The sequence below is a fragment of the Marmota monax genome, unplaced genomic scaffold, assembly GCF_021218885.2.
Source record: "Marmota monax isolate L192 unplaced genomic scaffold, Marmota_monax_Labrador192_F-V1.1 WCK01_AAM20220418_F8-fsc00028, whole genome shotgun sequence".
Classification (NCBI taxonomy): domain Eukaryota; kingdom Metazoa; phylum Chordata; class Mammalia; order Rodentia; family Sciuridae; genus Marmota; species Marmota monax.
In genome coordinates this window covers 352,596-371,321 of record NW_026694779.1, presented here as the reverse complement: position 1 = coordinate 371,321, position 18,726 = coordinate 352,596, and the positions used below count along the sequence as shown (strand labels likewise).

At 57.1% G+C, this 18,726-nt stretch overlaps 1 protein-coding gene across 3 annotated transcripts in view; it reads left to right on the top strand.

Annotated features, from left to right (window-relative positions):
• The window catches only part of Grip2 (glutamate receptor interacting protein 2), a 64,144-nt gene that overhangs the window by 42,720 nt on the left and 2,698 nt on the right, over positions 1-18,726 (top strand). For 2 of the 3 annotated variants that reach the window (XM_058572935.1, XM_046425422.2), the window contains exons 6-23: positions 162-237; positions 1,586-1,731; positions 3,140-3,287; positions 3,376-3,545; positions 4,633-4,758; positions 5,390-5,539; positions 6,664-6,850; positions 7,381-7,526; positions 8,160-8,240; positions 9,473-9,539; positions 9,633-9,778; positions 10,004-10,148; positions 10,859-10,998; positions 11,893-12,075; positions 13,072-13,240; positions 14,232-14,337; positions 17,266-17,409; positions 18,556-18,702. In XM_058572935.1, coding sequence (XP_058428918.1) covers positions 162-237; positions 1,586-1,731; positions 3,140-3,287; positions 3,376-3,545; positions 4,633-4,758; positions 5,390-5,539; positions 6,664-6,850; positions 7,381-7,526; positions 8,160-8,240; positions 9,473-9,539; positions 9,633-9,778; positions 10,004-10,148; positions 10,859-10,998; positions 11,893-12,075; positions 13,072-13,240; positions 14,232-14,337; positions 17,266-17,409; positions 18,556-18,702 — 2,477 coding nt within the window. The remainder of the gene's footprint in view (positions 1-161; positions 238-1,585; positions 1,732-3,139; positions 3,288-3,375; positions 3,546-4,632; positions 4,759-5,389; positions 5,540-6,663; positions 6,851-7,380; positions 7,527-8,159; positions 8,241-9,472; positions 9,540-9,632; positions 9,779-10,003; positions 10,149-10,858; positions 10,999-11,892; positions 12,076-13,071; positions 13,241-14,231; positions 14,338-17,265; positions 17,410-18,555; positions 18,703-18,726) is intronic. The other variant, XM_058572936.1, reaches the window with a different exon arrangement.

Sequence of the window (18,726 nt, the reverse complement as noted above, 5' to 3'; positions counted from 1 at the left end):
ATGTATAGTTGGTGTCTCACAAGAAGTGTCGTGACTAGGAAGGACAAGGTCCTCAGGCAGGTTTAATTGAGGAAGGCTGTTCTAGGGGCTTGGTGGGGGGCCTCTGGGTATCAGGGAAGGGGTGGGCAGGTGACTCCCGCCTCTTGTTGAATTGCCTTCAGGAGGTGCCCACGAAGACGTGCACAAGTCCCGCCCGCTCGTCCTGACCTACGTGCGTCCTGGTGGCCCAGCTGACAGGTGAGGCTCAACGGGAGGAAGCCACAGCCTCACACCGCACCGACCTCCCCTGCCTCCGTCCGGAGAGGGCACAGCGGAGGCCATGGTGCCCATTCTGCGGAGCAATGATTGAGGCCGGCAGAGGCCACACCCTGTGCCCAGAGCCCTCAGCATCATGGGCACAGCAGGACAAGTCACTCCAGAGCTGCCCCCCAAGCCCCTCTTACCCCCACCTCCTGCTCGCTCAGGTCCCCCGGGGCTCTGTGATTGGCTGGTTCTGGCTGTCACTCAGCCTCTAGGCAATGCCTGGGTCCCTGGGCAGAAAATCCCCGCCCCTTCCCTCCCCAAGCCCCGCCCTACCCCTCTCCAAGCCCTGCCCCACCCCTCTCCAAGCCCAGCCCCACCCCTCTCCAAGCCCTGCCCCACCCCTCTTCAAGCCCCGCCCCGCCCCTCTCCAAGCCCAGCCCCACCCCTCTCCAAGCCCCGCCCCACCCTTCTCCAAGCCCAGCCCCGCCCCTCTCCAAGCCCCGCCCCACCCCTCTCCAAGCCCAGCCCCTCCCCTCTCCAAGCCCCGCCCCTCTCCAAGCCCCGCCCTACCTCTCTCCAAGCCCCAGCCCCGCCCCTCTCCAAGCCCCACCCCGCCCCTCTCCAAGCTCAGCCCCGCCCCTCTCCAAGCCCCGCCCTACCTCTCTCCAAGCCCCGCCCCGCCCCTCTCCAAGCCCCGCCCCACCCCTCTCCAAGCCCCGGGCCCCTCCCCAGCAGGAGATTCCTGGCCATTTTAAGAGAAGCCCTGGAATGGCCTTGTCACCAATCTAAATCTGTCCTTGGGACAGGGCCGTGTGAACTGCTATTCAGAGAACTTCCCAGAATAGCTTTGGCCACCTGTTGGGGCCCCTGAGGCATCCAGGCCTGGGATTTGACCCAAACAAGAGGTGGGGGGGGGAGGTCAATGGACACGGCTAGGGCCCCCTCTCCTGAGGCCCCTGCCAAGTTCTTGTCGCCAGGCCAGATCCACTACCGAAACAATGGAAAAGGGGACCTTTGTGATAGGCAATGGGAAGCCCAAGGCTATCCCACCTCTGATGCTGTGTGACCCTGGCAGGCCAGACACCCTCTCTGGGCCCTGGTGCAGGAGTGGGCCCCAGCTTAGAGGTTCTAGGATGGAGTCCAGGCTGCCTGTGGATTCCTCCTTACCAAGGGGGTGGCGGAGGCCAGGGCCACCCTGGGTACATCCGGGCATCCCTTCTTTCTCGCGCCCCCGCCCCTCCCCTGCCTTCGCTCCACGCCCCCTCCCTTCCCAGTCCTGCCTTCTGTGTGGTGCCCTGCGCTCCCACAGGGGCCACCTGTCTGACTGTGCCCTTCCCTGCAGGGAAGGTTCCTTAAAGGTGGGCGACAGGTTGCTCAGTGTTGACGGGATCCCCCTGCACGGGGCCAGCCATGCCACCGCCCTGGCCACCTTGCGGCAGTGCAGCCAGGAAGCTCTCTTCCAGGTGGAGTACGATGTGGCCACCCCAGGTACATCGGGGACCAGGGTTGGGACAGGAAAGAGTCCGAGGTGGGGGATGCAGGCAGTGGCCATAGCTCCTTCCCATTGCCCAGGCTGTGTGACCTCCAGCCAGTCACTTAGCCTCTCTGAGCCTCTCTAGGCGTAAATCCTGTCTGGCCGGGATTGCTTGATGCACCCGGGACCCAACAGGACTCTGTTCTCACAGAGCTGACGTTCTGGTGAGCAGACAAGGTCAGAAAACAGAAGAGATAAGAAACAGTGTGTGTCACCAGGTGCCGTGGCGCATGCCTGTCATCCCGGCTCCTTGGGAGGCTGAGGCGGGAGGATTGCAGGTTTGAGGCTAGCCTCAGGCAACTTAGCAACAAATTGTCTCAAAATAAAATTTCAAAAAAGGAATGGGGCGTGGCTGGGCTTGTGGCTCAGCGGCAGAGCGCTTGGCCTCACAGGATCGAGGCCCTGGGTTCGATCCTCAGCACCACATCAAATAAATTTATAAAAATATTTAAAAAAAAATAAGGACCGGGGATGTGGCTCAGTGGGGAGACACCTCTGGGGTCCATTTCCAGTACCAAACACACACATGAGGTGCCAGGCAGCTATTAGCACAGTGGGACAGAAGAAGAAAAGGCAGGGGTGTGGGAGGGGAAAGGCCCAGGGTGCTGTCTAACTCAGGTAGTGAGGGAAGGAAGCAGCTGGTGCAAAGGCCCTGGGGCAGGAGCCTAGCCGGATTGACTTGGATGAAGCCTGTCTGACTGGAGCAGATGGGAGTGAGTGGGAGGGGGTAAGGACAGAGGAGGCAGGATGAGAGTGGAAGCCAATCAGCTGGAGGAGCCGACTGTCACTCATGGAGACTGGACCAGGCTGGTAATGGAGGTGGACCTGACCCCCACGAGGGTCAGGCTGGTCTGATGGGCTGGCATCTGGATGCACAGTCAGCGTGGCCGTGGCTCAGGGTGACACCCAGGTTTGGACTTGAAGCCACTGGTTATGTTCACGGAGGTCCCGTTTGATTTCTAAGACGAGGACAGATCGTAGCCAACATTCATTGCTGGCATACAGCAGGCACTCAATACATGCAGACAAATTACTATTCACCCTGGGTGCTTCACTAGGGGTGCTTCACCGCGGTCCCCATCCCCAGCCCTTTTTTATTTTTATTTGGAGACAAGATCCTGCTAAGTTGCTTAGGGCCTCCCTTAGTTGCTGAGGCTGGCCTCCGACTGCCGATCCTCCTTCCTCAGCCTCCCAAGCTGCTGGGAAGATGGGCAGGACTTGGTTTTCTGGTCCGTCGAGTGGGCATGTTCTTCCCTTTGGGGCAGCAGGTGTTCAGTGGAGAGAGCGCAGAGGGACTGGGAAGGGGGGTGCTCGATATTTGGGTTTCAAACCTCTTTTAAGATTTCTTTCCCCTCGTGCCAGACACGGTGGCCAGTGCCCCGGGGCCCTTGGTGGTGGAAATAGCCAAGACTCCGGGGTCCGCCCTGGGGATCTCGCTGACCACGGGCTCCCACCGGAACAAGCCCGTCCTCACCATCGACCGCATCAAGCCAGCCAGCGTGGTGGACAGGTGAGGCTGTGGGGGCGTGGGCGCAGGGGACAGGTGGCCCGCAGCTCTGACCGGCTGGACGCGCCTTCTCTGTCCCCTGTCTGGCCAGGAGCGGGGCCCTGCATGCCGGAGACCACATTCTGGCCATCGACGGAACCAGCACGGAGCACTGTTCGCTGCAGGAGGCCACCAAGCTCCTGGCCAGTGTGTCCGAGAAGGTGCGGCTGGAGATCTTCCCTGTGCCCCGGAGCCAGCGGCCCCTGAAGCCCTCGGAAGCAGGTAGGTCCCCTCGGCCGTGGTCCTGGCCGCAGCCCAGGGCTGACTGGTGGGTGCAGAGGACCTGGAAGCCCAGGACTCCAGCCTGGAGGGACAGTGTGAGGCCACTGTTAACTATTGTCCCATTTCACACACGGGAAACTGAGGCAGCTGAGGCTCAGAGACGTAGGTACAGCGTCTCACAGGCCACCAGCCGCTAACCGTCCCCGGGCTCTCCTTAACTGAGCCACTACTAAGTGCCCATCCTTGCTGGAAAGCTCATCATACTTCATTCCAGTCCTCTCTGTGACCTGAGGAGGTGGCCCTGTCTTGATCCCATTTTACAGATGATCACAAGGCACAGAGAGGTTAAGTGAGCTGTCCAGATTCCACAGCTGGGCAGTGACAGGGCTGAGACTCTTTTTTTTTTTTTTATTGGTACCCAGGGGTGCTTCACCACAGAACCCCCTCCCCAGCCCTTTTTATTTTTTATTTAGAGACAGGGTCTCCCTCAGGTGCTCAGGGCCTTGCTAAGTGGCTGAGGCTGGCCTCTAACTTGCTATCCTCCTGCCTCAGCCTCCTGAGCCGCTGGGAATCCAGGCGTGGGCCACCGGGCCCCTCACAGAGCTGAAATTTCCCCTGCTCCATTAGCTGGCCAAGCCCCAGGGTCAGGGTGGGACACGGAATCAATGGCAAAATCAGCCCAGTCCTCCCCTGTCTATCCAAGGACATGGTGGCCCAGTGCGAGGGAGGGCCAGGCAGGGGTCTGGGGTGGTCTGGGAGGAGAGGTCTGGCCCCAGTTTGGAGGCTGAGATGGGGAAGCAGGATCTCACAGAGGGGCCAGGGGGACCCCTGGGGCAGCGGAGGCTCAGATGGAGTCCCCTGGGGGTGAGGCTGGGGAAGGGAGGCCGGTGCCCTGCAGCAGAGCCAGGCCCTGGCACTTCCTGGGGCGCAGCAGGTCCCATAGATGCCCAGGCCCGGGTCCCCTGCTTCTTCCTCTCCCAGTGCACAGGGGACAGCAGGTTCCACGGGTGCAGGTGAGCTGGGTCTCCCTGTTCCTAACGCCTGCCTGTCTGTCTGTCCGTCTCTCCCGCTTACCTGTCCACTCCAGGCAAGCTGCAGAGGAGCGAGCCACCCCACCGCTGGGACCCCTGTGTGTCCTCCTGCCACAGCCCGAGGCCTGGCCATTGCAGGACGCCCACCTGGGCCACAGCTGGCGGCCAGGACCGGAGCCGATGTAACGCACCCAAGTGGCCACAGCCAGACGGTCCCCTGTCGCTTTTTCCTAGGGAGGGGGCGGTGTACTAATGGAGGAGAGCAAGACCTAGATTAGGAGGCCGGGCCACTGTCACCCAGAGTGTCAGGAACAAGAAGGGCGATGCCTCCAGAGCAAACCACGCCCCCAGAGCAAGCCACACCCTCAGAGCAAGCCACACCCCCAGAGCAAGCCACACCCCCAGAGCAAGCCACACCCTCAGAGCAAGCCACATCCCAGAGCAAGCCACACCCCCAGAGCAAGCCACATCCCAGAGCAAGCCACACCCCCAGAGCAAGCCACACCCCCAGAGCAAGCCACACCCCCAGAGCAAGCCACACCCTAGAGCAAGCCACACCCCCAGAGCAAGCCACACCCCCAGAGCAAGCCACACCCTCACAGCCAGGTCCTACTGGGTCTATGGAAACTGTATAGTCATTGAGGCCCAGAGAGGGAGAGAGACTTGCCTGAGGTCACACAGCGAATATCTGAGGTGTCAGGAGGACCGCCTCCCCAGTCTCTGGGCGGGTGGGTGACTTCCCGGGTCCTACTGCACAGCAGGGTGAGGGGCCCTGCCCGGGGGGTTCACAGGGCTGTGCTCTTATCTCCCCAGCCTCGTCCTCTACACCCTTTTCCTCACCGACCATGAACCATGCCTTTTCCTGCACCAACCCCAGCACCCTGCCCCGCGGATCCCAGCCCATGAGCCCCAGGACCACCATGGGGCGGAGGAGGCAGCGGAGGAGGGAGCACAGGAGTTCGCGTAAGCCTTTGGTCTCTTTGGGCCACCTGTATGCTGGGAGTGAGGTTTTCCAGAGGGCGGGGCAGGGCACCTGGGGAGGCAGGGCAGGCCGGGCTCAGTGGCGCACATCTGTCATCCCAGGGGCTTGGGAGGCTGAGGCAGGAGGATCGTAAGTTGGAGGCTAGCCTCAGCAACTTATGAAGGCCCTAAGCAACTTAGTGAGACACTAAATAAAAAATAAAAAGGGCTGCGGATGTGGCTCAGTGGTGAAGTGCCCCTGGGTTTAATCCAAGATTCTGATCCATGCTATGACACCAGTGTCCTCGGAAAATATTCTGCCACGAAGCCAGTCGCTAAAGATCATGTACTATACCATTCTATTTCCATGAAACATCCAGAAAATGGAAAATTTTACAGAGACAAAAAGATCCATGGTGGCCGAGGGCTGGGTGAGATGGGAGGATTGGGAGCAATAACAAATTTTCCCTGAGGTCAATCAACCTATTGATTGTGGTGAACACACTAAAACCATTGAATCGGACACTTTAAATGGGCAACTACTCTGACAGGTGACTTGTAACTCAATGAAACCATTACCACTGGTGTATCCACCCTGTATATGCTACCCTCCCGTCGATTAATAGCTATTATCACATTGACCATCTTGATATTGCAGTGACACTTATTTTACTTCAGAATGGCCTCAAAGACCAAGCCTAGGGATGCTGGCAGGATATTAGTTTTATTCTATTTTATTAATAGTTATTGTTAGTCTCTTACTGCAGCTAATTTATAAATTAAACTTTGTCATAGGTGTGTGTCTAGGAAAAAGCATAGTATACACAGGGTTCAGGACTTGGAACATATCCCATGCAGTTAAGAAGGAATGAAAGTAACATAATTATGCAGAGCCCCAGAATCTCTGTGTTACAAAATCAGGTCCCCACATACTGTCTTCTTTAGTCCTTGCCCCAAGCAGGTAGGAGTTATGATCCCATGGCACAGATGAGGAAACTAAGGGTCAGAGTGGACCCCAGGTCGAGTCAGGACTCTTGCTTACATGGCCCTCAGGCTCTGGTGTGGGTGGGCTCTGGTAAGGCCTCTCTGGGGCAGGCCACCTGAGTGCCATGATCACCTGTCCCCAGTATCACTGGCTTCCAGCACGGTGGGGCCAGGTGGGCAGATCATACACACAGAGACCACAGAGGTCATACTCTGCGGAGATCCCCTCAATGGCTTCGGCCTGCAGCTCCAGGGCGGCTTCTTCGCCACTGAGACCCTGTCCTCTCCACCCTTGGTGCGCTTCATTGAGCCCGACAGCCCGGCTGAGAGGTGAGCCTGCTGCCCTTCCCCTTTGTCCAGTGTATCCACCCTGTATATGCTACCCTCCCGTCGATTGATAGCCGTTATCACATTGACCATCTTGGTATTGCCTCAAAGACCAAGTGTAGTGATGCTGGCAGGATATTGGTTTTATCCTATAAAACTGACAAAGGGGACAGTGGGGAAACTGAGTCAAAACACCAAGCTTCCTTAGTGTATCTCAACCATCGAATCGACCATCCCCATGTTGACAGTCGAGGCTCAGAGAAGTTGATTCATTTGCCCAGGATCACACAGCCTGTGTGCCCTGCGGAGTCCTCTGTCTGAGGATCTTGTGAGGACTCTGGCATCTCCCCCCATGGACAGACAGACAAACCGAGGCCCAGGACGGTCAGGCCCTTAGCTGGGGTCCTAGGACATACTGTCTGACGATACATAGCTGGCACACCCAGGCCAGGAGGTGGGGTCCAGGCTGGCCCCTGGCCCCCAGTGGAGATGTCATGCAGATTCTTCTCTCTGCTGGGCCACCCGGAGTTCAGGTGTGGGCTGCTGCAGGTGGGGGACCGTGTCCTGTCCATCAATGGCATCGCCACGGAACACGGGACCATGGAGGAGGCCAACCAGCTCCTGAGGGACGCGGCGCTCACCCACAAGGTGGTGCTGGAGGTGGAGTTCGACGTGGCCGGTGAGTTCGACGTGGCCTCTCTTGATCTTGTTCACATCTGATGCAATTTTTCCAACACCCTGTCCCTCTCTGTGCCCAGTCCCCTGCTGGGGGACAGCACCCAGTGGGAGTAAGGGGTAGCCTGGGGCTGGATAGGGGATACCCTGACCTGCTTCTCTGCATGGCTCGGCCAAAGGATCTAGCTTCTGGTGGTGGGTTCTCCACCCCATGCGACTCTGGACGGGACATTTTCCCCGTGTGTAAAATAGCAGGTAGAACCCATAAGAGGAGTGTCCTTTGGGTTCAAGAGCATGAATCATGTGACTAGACCCAGCCAGGACCTGGCACATAGTAGGTGCTCAGTAAATCTTTGCTGGATCCAAACTGGATTGAATGTGGCCTTGGGGACCTCCCACGCTGACTGACAGTCCACGGCCTGCGTTCCGGTCCTGACTCTGCTCTGACCATCGTGGGTCTGTCGTTGGGAGCAAATGTGTTACTTCTGTGGCCCTCGGTTTCCTCCTCTGTCAGATGGAAGAAGCAGAGTGGTGTTGGAAGGGTCCCTCTCTGGGGTCCCTCCCTGCCAGGCCAGAGTGGGGATCCCCGAGGCTCCCTCCGGGGGCCTCACACCAGCCCCCATCTGTTTGTATGCAGAGTCGGTCATCCCGAGCAGCGGCACCTTCCATGTGAAGCTGCCCAAGCGGCGTGGTGTGGAGCTGGGCATCACCATTAGCTGTGAGTCCCCCTGCTGGAAGCCTGTCCTCTGGCCGCGGGAGAGCAAGCCACGCCCCCAGAGCAAGCCACGCCCCAGAGCAAGCCAGGCGCTCAGCAAAGGCATGCCCCCAGAGCAAGCCACGCCCCCAAAGCAAGCCACACCCCCAGAGCAAGTCACGCCCCCAGAGCAAGCCACACCCTCAGAGCAAGCCACACCCCAGAGCAAGCCACACCCCAGAGCAAGCCACACCCCCAGAGTAAGCCACACCCCAGAGCAAGCCACACCCCCAGAGCGAGCCACACCCTGAGAGCAAGTCACACCCTCGGAGCAAGCCACAACCCCAGAGCAACCCACACGCTCAGAGCAAGACACACCCTTCAGAACAAGCCACACCCCCAGAGCAAGCCACACCTCAGAGCAAGCCACACCCCCAGAGCAAGCTACACTCAGAGCAAACCACGCCCCTCAGAGCAAGGCACACCCTTCAGAACCAGCGGCACCATCAGAGCAAGCCACACCCTCAGAGCAAGCCACACCCTTCAGAACGAGCCACACCCTTCAGAGCAAGCCACACCCTTCATAACAAGCCACACCCTCAGAGCAAGCCACACCCTTCAGCACAAGGTGCATCCTCAGAGCAAGCCACACCCCAGAGCAAGCCATTCCCCTCAGAACAAGCCACACCCCAGAGCAAGCCACACCCCAGAGCAAGCCACACCCTTGGAGCAAACCACGCCCCCAGAGCAAGCCACACCCCAGAGCAAGCCACATCCAGAGCAAGCCCTACCCTTTCAAGCAAGCCACGCCCCTGAGAGCAAGCCACACCCTCAGAGTAAGCCAAGGCCCTTCAAACAAGCCACGCCCCGAGGAGCAGCTGCCTTCTCACCAGCATTGCCACACCCGGGACACACCGTGGTGTAAGGGGAAGCACCCAGCTTGGGCAGGAGAGGAGGGAAGATGGGAGCCCCCTGGCCTGACAAGACTCCCCCTGGGGCTGTAAGGGACCCTCCAGAAAGACCCACACTGCGCCTCCTGTTGTGTGACTTAGTCTCACCACTTCCCCGCGAGGCCCGGGCCTCCCACTATCTTGCAGAATGGAAACCGAGGCGCAGGGTGGCGGAGGCTTTGTTCACAGTCACAGCCAGGAAGCCGTAGAGCAGGGCGCCTCCATGTCCCCAGCAGCCCTGGGCTGCATGGCCCTGCCCCACCCTGAGGTCCTCCGAGGTCAGATTCATGGCTACTTTCCCCCCAGCGGCCAGCAGGAAGCGAGGGGAGCCGCTGATCATCTCGGACATCAAGAAGGGCAGCGCCGCACACAGGTAGGGACACCCCTGGGGACACGGGGAGGGGACGCCGGGCCCCTCGTCTGCCTGCACCGGGCGCCTTCCCATCCCCCACCCCGGCTCCCGCAGGACGGGCACCCTCGAGCCGGGCGACAAGCTGCTGGCCATCGACAACATCCGTCTGGACAATTGTCCCATGGAGGACGCGGTGCAGATCCTGCGACAGTGCGAGGACCTGGTGAAGCTGAAGATCCGGAAAGACGAAGACAATTCGGGTAGGGACCCGAGTGTCACCTCTCGGGCGCCACCCCGTGGGCCAGCGAGGTCCCATCTGGCCAAGGAAGGAGGGAGGTGGGGACAGCTGAGTGCATGCGTGCAGATGGTGACCTCAGGGTCCCCACCGGAGCGGATGCATTGCATGGAGTGAGTGTCACCGCTGCAGGGGGCCAGCCCTGTCCCTGCCCCAGGGGACCCTGGCCCTCACGACGTCCCCTTTGCAGATGAGCAGGAGACCACGGGCGCCGTCAGCTACACGGTGGAGCTGAAGCGCTACGGGGGTCCCCTGGGCATCACCATCTCGGGCACAGAGGAGCCTTTTGACCCCATTGTCATCTCGGGCCTCACCAAGCGCGGGCTGGCGGAGAGGTGAGCGGGGCTCTGGGGGGGACCCGGGTGGCCCCAGATGTCCCAGGGTAGGGACAGGCAGAGGGGCGTCCTGGCACTGCAGCGACCTGGTGGCTCCGGGAGGGAAGGCACCGCGCCCGCAGCGCCCCCTGCTGGACTCCCGGTGCGCTGCAGAGACTCCAAAGGTCCTTATGAACCCCAGAGCGCACCCAGCCCAGGCCTGGGTGCTGGGGACCCACAGACGACCCCTCTGCCCCCACCAGGCTGATGTTGCCCCGCGCTGGCCAACTGAAGGACAAACCAAAATGCAAATGTAGCCATTAACTTTCTAGTCAAAAGAGTTGGGCACAGTGGCGCTCGCCTGGAATCCCAGCCGCTCTGGAGGCTGAGGCAGGAGGATCGCAAGTTGGAGGCCGGCCTCAGCAACTTAGCAAGACCATGTCTTTATTTCAGTGTGCAATCAATATTTTCTTTTCCTCATACTACATCTTCGGAATCGGGTGGCTATTTTAGAATTTAGCTGATCCTGATTCACACCGGCCACTCTCCAGTGCCACAGAGGCCACCTGTCCTGCTGGCCACGCTGCCTCTTCCTGATCTGCTGCCCGGGGCGTCTGGGGAGCATGCTGGGCAATGCCTACCCCGACTCACGAGCTCCACAAAGGGTGACATCTGCGTCTGGGGTTCCGGATCCCTGACCCCATTCCTCTGCCTCCTGTCCCCCCCCCCAGGACTGGCGCCATCCACGTGGGGGACCGCATCCTGGCCATCAACAGCGTCAGCCTCAAGGGCCGGCCCCTGAGCGAGGCCATCCACCTCCTGCAGGTGGCTGGCGAGACTGTCACACTGAAGATCAAGAAGCAGCTTGACCGTGAGCCCAGCTCCACGCCCCGGGCACCACCCAGCCCCTTAGGAGGGGCGGGCCACCTGTCCCCCTGGGCTCAGCTTAATGCATGTCTCAGAAGTCCTTGCCACATCCCCTGGGAGGCAGGAGGGTGGCTGGGATAGCTGGAGAGAAGAGGGAGCCTGGGCTTGGGGTCTTCTTCTACTTATTTTTATTTATTTATTATTATTTTTTATATATGAATGCTTTACAATTCTTATTACACATATATACCACAATTTTTCACATCTCTGGTTGTATATAAAGTATGTTGACACCAATTCGTGTCTTCATACATGTACTTTGGATAATGATGTCCGTCACATTCCACCATCCTGGCTAACCCCCTGTCCCCTCCCACCCCTCTGCCCTATCTAGAGTTCCTCTATTCCTCCCATGCTCCCCCTCCCCACCCCACTATGAGTCACCCCCTTATATCAGGAGAAAACATTCGGCATTTGTTTTTTGGGGATTGGCTAACTTTACCTAGCATTATCTTCCCCAACGTCATCCATTTACCTGCAAATGCCACGATTTTGTTCTTTTTTAGTGCCCAGTAATATTCCATTGTGTATATATGCCACATTTTTTAATCCATTCATCTACTGAAGGGCATCTAGGTTGGCTCCACAGTTTAGCTGTTGTCAATTGTCCTGCTATAAACATGGATGAGGCTGTGTCCCTGTGGTATGCTGTTTTTAAGTCCTTTGGGTATAGTCCGAGGAGAGGAATAGCCGGGTCAAATGGTGGTTCCATTCCCAGATTTCCAAGGAATCTCCACCCTGCTTTCCATATGGGCTGCACCAATTTGCAGTCCCACCAGCTGTGATCAGCTGCGACTTTGAGGTCAGAGACGGCAGCTCCTCCTCCTCCTCCTCCCAGGTCCCCTCCTGCCCCACAGGCCGGGCAGCCTCAGCGAGGCCAGTGACGTGGACGAGGACCCACCGGACGCCATCAAAGGAGGCCGACTCCCAGCCCGGTTCTCGCCCGCCGTGCCCAGCGTGGACAGTGCTGTCGAGTCCTGGGACAGCTCGGCCACGGAGGGTGGTGGCTTTGGGGGGCGAGGTAACACCCCGGGGCCCTTGGACCTGCCTCGGTGGGGCTCAGTCCCTGTGGAGCTCCTTCCTGCCTCTCCTGTCTAGCATGACCCTCTAGGGGACACTTCATAGAAGTAAGACACCATTTGACCCCATTAACCGCTTCCAGGGTCCCTGGGCTCCCCCGGGGCACTACCATTCCCGGCACCGCTGCTTAGATTTCTCCTCTGTGAGACGAAGAACCAAGCTGGGCTGGCTCCCGGGGACGCCTGTCATCCCAGGGGCTCAGGAGGCTGAGGCAGGAGGATCGCAAGTTGGAGGCCGGCCTCAGCCACTTAGTGAGACCGTCTCAAATCAAAACCAAAAAGGGCTGGGGACGGGGCTCAGTGGTTAAACACCCCGGGTTCAATCCCTGGTACCAGGAAAAAAAAAAGGGAACCAAGTTTACCTCATTCCTATCCCGACCTCTGGTACACAGTAGGTGCCCAATTAGTGTTCACTGCATCCAGTTGAACATGGAAAACCAGAGAGCACCCTCCCACCCCATCCTACAACACTTCAGCTGGGCCGATGCCTCTGGGGTCCCCTCCCGGGTCACGCATGCTGAGACCCACCAGTGACGGTGACATCTGATGCTGGCCTTGTCTGTCACCCTGGAACCCCCAGGTCACACAGCGAGCAAGCAAGGCCTCCGGGGGCCTGGGGAGCCCCAGCCCTGGCTCCCACCACGGGGGGAACCTGCTCTCTGTGGGCCTCAGCCTCCCTCCCCATCCTCCGGGCTGAGCCTCTCGGCTCAGTCCCTGGGGACAGCTCTCAGAGGCTGTCCCCAAGGAGCTGGTGGGGACAGGGTCCAGAAGGCCAGCTTGCCAAGCCAGGCCTGTGGCGCTGAGTGACCGACCAGGACGTCTGGGGGGGACCCCGGGGGCACAGGGACCCTCAGGGGCTCCAGAGAGTCACACGGCCCCCGAGAGGAGCAGCCAGGTGGACAAGGTCATCCAGAATGTCCCCTGTCTCCGCCCGCCAGGTTCCTACACCCCACAGGCGACGGTCCGGGGCGGCGTGACCCCCCAGGAGTGGAGGTCCAGCCGGCTCAGGGGCAGCCCACCACCCATCGAGCCCCGGAGAACGAGCTTCACCCCGGGCCTTGCCAACCACAGCTTCCCTGAGGAGGAGGACTGGGAGCCACCCATGAGGTGTGTGGTGGGGACACCAGAGGAGGAGGAGGCAGCCTCGGGCTCTTGGCTGGGATGGGCCAGGATGAAGGGAGAGGGCATCAGGGTGGAGGCCCAGCTGGGAGGCTGAGGCAGGAGGATCGCGAGGTGGAGGCCAGCCTCAGCGACTCAGGGAGACCCTGTCTCAAATAATTAAAAAAAGGGGGGCTGGGGGGTGTAGAGGCATCTCAGAGGACCAACAGGAGGCTCAGAACTTGAACCCGCACCCACCTTCTGCCCAGAAAGCCTTTCCCGCTTCTCTCCTGGAAAACTCCTACGCACCCCTCAAAACCCAGCTCGAATGACCCCGGCCTTCCAGAGGGAGGCTCCCCCGACTTTCTCAGGCAGAAGGAACCCCTCCTTCCTTCCCCTGGGACCCCGAGAGAGAGAGAGAGAGAGAGAGAGAGAGAGAGAGAGCCCTTTGGAATCCACAGTGTGCCTCCAAGGACTTGGCACTCACAGGACAGGGACAGGGAAGTCCCCAGTGGCCTTTGAGCCTCTCCCAGCAAAAATAAAATAAAGTCCCATCGTCTCCATCTCTCTGTGTCCCCCTGCTGTGTCACGGTGTGTGTGTCTGGGCGGGGCCGGGGCCTGTCCTCTGGGTCTATACCATGGATCTCCTCTCTGTCTGTCCGTCTGTCCGTCTGTCTCTCTTCCCAGGCGTCCTGTGTCACGGCTCTCCACTCTGTCTCATCTGCCCATGTTTTAACTGGCCACCGACACTCCTGGTGGCCCCTAGCTGCGTGTCCCCCCTCCCCGGCCCATTCTGTGTCACCAACCACTGTCCCCACCCCCACCCCGGGGGGCCCCAGCACTGCCACCGAGGACACCTGCCCGCCTGCCCGTCCGCCCATCCGTCTGTCCACCCTCTGGCCCCTTGAGCCTGACGCTGGCCTCAGGGCCCTGAAGACGCGCCTCCGGCCCCGGCCTGTCGCCCAGCCGCCACCTGACGCTGTGGTTCCCTACGTTACAGCCCAGGGCCCGGCGCCCCCCGCGAGGAGGGCTTCTGGCGGGTGCTCGGGGAAGCCCTCGAAGACCTGGAGTCGTGCGGCCAGTCGGAGATGCTGCGGGAGCTGGAGGTATGGGCCACCCGGGCCTGGGCACATTGGGGTGCGTGTGCTGGAAGGGGACACACATCCCAGCCCTTTTAAAAAAAATATTTTATTTTTTTCATTTTAAGACAGTCTCACCAAGTTATTTAGGGCTTTTGCTAAATTGCTGAGGCTGGCCTCCCACTTGAGATCCTCCTTCCTCAGCCTCCAGAGCTGCTGGGATTCCAGGCAGTGGGCCACCACGCCCGACTCTTCTGTGTGTATTTTTTATGCAATGATGCTTTTCCTGGTGGCTTTGCTATTGAACTTTCAGTATTTTTTCTTTGCTCACAGAGTCCATTGGTAAAGCTACGATTCCAGCTGTAGGTACTGCTTTGGCTGCGATCCTTCAAATTTTGATTTATGCTCTTCTTACCAGTCCACTCAGTTTCAAATATTTTAAAGATTTTCACCATCGTCTTCACTTCAACCCCTGAACTGTGCAGAAGTGGCGAGTTTTGTTTGTTTTTTTTTTGGTTTTAGAATGCTTTTTTTAAGCTATTTTTATATTTAATGTAAAAAAAAACCAATTTATATTGCTTTTTTTTCGATGTTATGTACCATGGCCAGAGCATATTCCATTTCATATTAATTCTTTAGAATTTGTGAAAACTTCTTTCTCTGTGGCCTAGAATGGGATCAATTTTTTTTCTTTACCAGGAATTAAACCCAGGGGGGGTACTTAACCACTGAGCCTCATCCCCAGCCTCTCTTATGTTTTATTTTGAGACAGGGTCTCACGGAGTTGCTGAGGCTGGCTTTGAACTTGTGATCCTCCTGCCTCAGCCTCCCCAGCCGCTGGGATGACAGGTGTGCACTACCGCACCCAGCAAATGGGATCAACATTAGTAGATGTCACCTCTATGCTTAAAAAAGAATGTGAATTGCCTTCCGTTGGGTGGTAGGGTTCTAGACAGAAAAAGATTGTCCATAAACTTGTTTGAATCTATATCTTTATTAAATTGCATACGCTTTGCTTATTTTTAATTTAGTTTTTATTTTCTACCTTTATTTTATTCATTTACTTATTTATTTTATTTATTTTTTATGGGGTGCTGAGGATTGATCTCAGCGCTTTGCACCCCTGAGCCCCGTCCCCAGCCCTATTTTGTGTTTTATTTAGAGACAGCGTCTCACTGAGTTGCTTAGGGCCTCGCTTTGGCTGAGGCTGCCTTTAAACTCATGATCCTCCTGCCTCAGCCTCCCCAGCCGCTGGGATTCCAGGCAAGCACTACCACTTCCAGCCCCGTATTTTTTCTTAACTTCAATTTTCTAACAAACTCTAATCAATACTTCTTAATAAGACAGGCACTTGAGAATATGCCCAACTTCCCCCCAAACAATCTCCTTCTATCTCCTAACTTATTTATAAAAACTGCTCAAATTTCATGCGGGGATTCGGCCAGTACGAGTTTCCTCTTATCAACCTTTTTCTTTGTTCACGTTCCTTCTCTTATCCCACCTTTCCTTTCCGAGTTCCTTTTTTAAATATATTTTTTTTTCAAAAGCTCAGTCAGTGAGGGTCTTTGGATGTCAGGTCTCTTAGGTCTTGTGGTCTCAAGAGCTCTGTTTCCCTGCAAATCCTGAACGATAGTTTAGCTGGGTATAAAACGAAAATTCTCTGACCTCTTGGAAGGTGTGGCTCCGTTACCTAAGAGACATTCTGTCCTCCATGTCTCTTAGCTTTTCTTTTAACATCTTTCTCTGCCCTCTTTAATCTGCCCACCCATTCACTAATTCTCTCTTGGCTGTATTTATTCTAACGTATAGTCCTAGAGATTGTATTTCAGGAACTATCTCTTTTATTTGTATAATGTCTATTTATTTTTCAAATATTCTGTCTTTTGTTCTTAATGTCTTTGTCTCCCTATGTTTTGACTTTTCTATACATTTTTCAACAAACCTATTCTCAAATTTTCTTTTCTTTTTTTTTTCTATTATTTCTAGTGTCCTGAGCATGAATCTACCTATCTGTCACCTCTGGGGGCAGCTGGGCTTTTTGATTTCACCCTCTCGGGGGCAGTCACTCCCAGAGGCACCCCACCTGTGTTCTGTGTTGTTGGAGCATCTCTGAGCTAGTCCCTCCTCCCGTGCCACCCTACTGCTGCCCCCAGCCATGGGCCTCCTTCCAGGTCTCCCCACCACAGGGCCTTTGCATATGCTGCTCCGTCTTCCAAAGACACTCTCCTGCCTCCTCTTTTTCCTGAGATCTCAGTTCTGGAAATTTCGCTGACCACTTACTCCATCCTGGATGCTCACTACCCATGAACCTCTCCTCTGTCTCAATGATCACGTTACCTTAAAGTTGATGTTTATGAATAGCCACGCAGCAAAGTGGTTAAGAGCCTTGATTTTGGAGCCAGACTCTGGATTCAAGTCGTATCTCTCTAAGCCTCAGTTTACTTATCTGAAAAATGGGGGGGGGGGAATGGTGCAAGACCTCCTCATTACTATTGCAGAGAATAAAAAAGAGTTGTGAGTGTGAAGTGCTGAGATGTGAGCCCAGCATCCGGGCGCATGGTGCACGCCTGGAATCCAAGCGGTTCTGGAGGCTGAGGCAGGAGGATCGCAAGTTGGAGGCCAGCCTCAGCAACTTAGTGAGGCCCTAAGCAACTCAGTGAGACCCTGTCTCTAAATAAGGTATAAAAAGGGCTGGGGATGGGGCTCCGTGGTGGAGCACCCTGTCTTTCAATCCCTGGTTCCCAAAAGAAACAAGAAATGAGCCTAGAAAGTTCTAGAATGTAGCCCCAGTCACTATTATTGTGATTATGTGATGGGAAGCCCCCAAGGTGGGGCAAGAGCCACCTCCCCCTGTTCCTCCCGGGGACCCTGGGTACTCAGCGGGTGTCCCCGGGTGCTGACTGCCCGGTGCAGCAGGAGGACAGTCCTCTGAGAGTCGGGTGGTGCCCCCTACAGGCCTCCATCATGACGGGCTCCGTGCAGAGCGCGGCCCTAGAGGGCAGGCCTGGCCCCCAGGCCTGGAGGAGGGCCCGGGAGGTGCCAGGGTCCCCCGAAGAGCTGCAGGAGCTGCTGCGGCCCGTGCCCCTGGAGATGCACAAGGTGGGTGCTGGGTGGGGACCCCCCTGGGACGCGGAAGGCCTCTCTGCTCTCCACGTTCATCCTTCTCCACCGTAAAACAGGGATTTTATACCGGGTTGAGTTTCCCACAGCCTCGTCATTTGGGTGATAAACATGCACAATGCAGAACAGGACTAAGTGGACTGGCTTTTACCCCCTGTCCAGTGTGTGTGTGTGTGTGTCCAAGTGTGTGTGAGTCGGCACCGATGTGTGCACGTGCATCTAGAAAAGTCGATACATTAGAGGCGCCCGCCCGTCATCCCAGGGACTTGGGAGGCTGAGGCAGGAGGATCGTAAGTTGGAGGCCAGCCTCAGCAACTTGGCAAGACTCTGTCTCAAAATTTAAAAAAAAATGATAATAGAAATGGCGAAAGGGGGGCGGGGCTGGGGTTGTGGCTCAGCGGTAGAGCACTCACCTAGCACGTGCGAGGCCCTGGGTTCGATCCTCAGCACCACATAAAATAAATAAATAAAATAAAGGTGTTGTGTCCAACTACAGTTAAAAAATTTTTTTTAAAAAAAATGGCTGGGGATGTGGCTCAGCAGTAAAGCATCCCTGGGTTCAATCTATGCTTTTCTGAAAAAAAAAATGATATCTGCACTGAACATGTACAGACTTTTTAAAAAGTCTTTAAGGGTTACTGGAATCAATCTCCTGCAGATACTGAGGAACCACTGTGCAATCTCTCTCTCTCTCTCTCTCTCTCTCTCTCTCTCTCTCTCTCTCTCTCTCTCTCTCTCGGATTAAATCCAAGGACCCTGAACCACTGAGCCACATCCCCAGAGCTTTTCATTTTTCATTTTGAGACAGGTCTCACTAAGTGGCTGAGGCTGGCCTCCAACTTGCGGTCCTCCTGCCTCAGCCTCTCCCAGCCACCAGGGGGCTGACAGGCGTGGGCCAGGGCACCAGGCTGGGCAACATTTTTCTATCCATCATAACTTTCCGTCACTACCTGAAACGAGAAGCCAGCATCTCCCAGGAGGAGAAACCCCCAGCCCCCTGTCTCTGAGCCGCCCTTGAGCTCGAACCCAGCTCTTTCCAATGCCAGACCGAGGGATTCAGGCCACCACGAGGGGCTGGAGTCACAAGTCAGAGCTTCAGGGACCCCCTCGTCCTTCTGCTCCCAGGTGACGCTGCACAAGGACCCCGTGCGGAACGACTTTGGTTTCAGCGTCTCAGACGGCCTCCTGGAGAAGGGGGTCTACGTGCACACGGTGCGCCCCGAAGGACCAGCCCAGCGTGGGGGCCTCCAGCCCTTTGACAGGGTCCTTCAGGTAATGCAGGGGACACTACAGGGG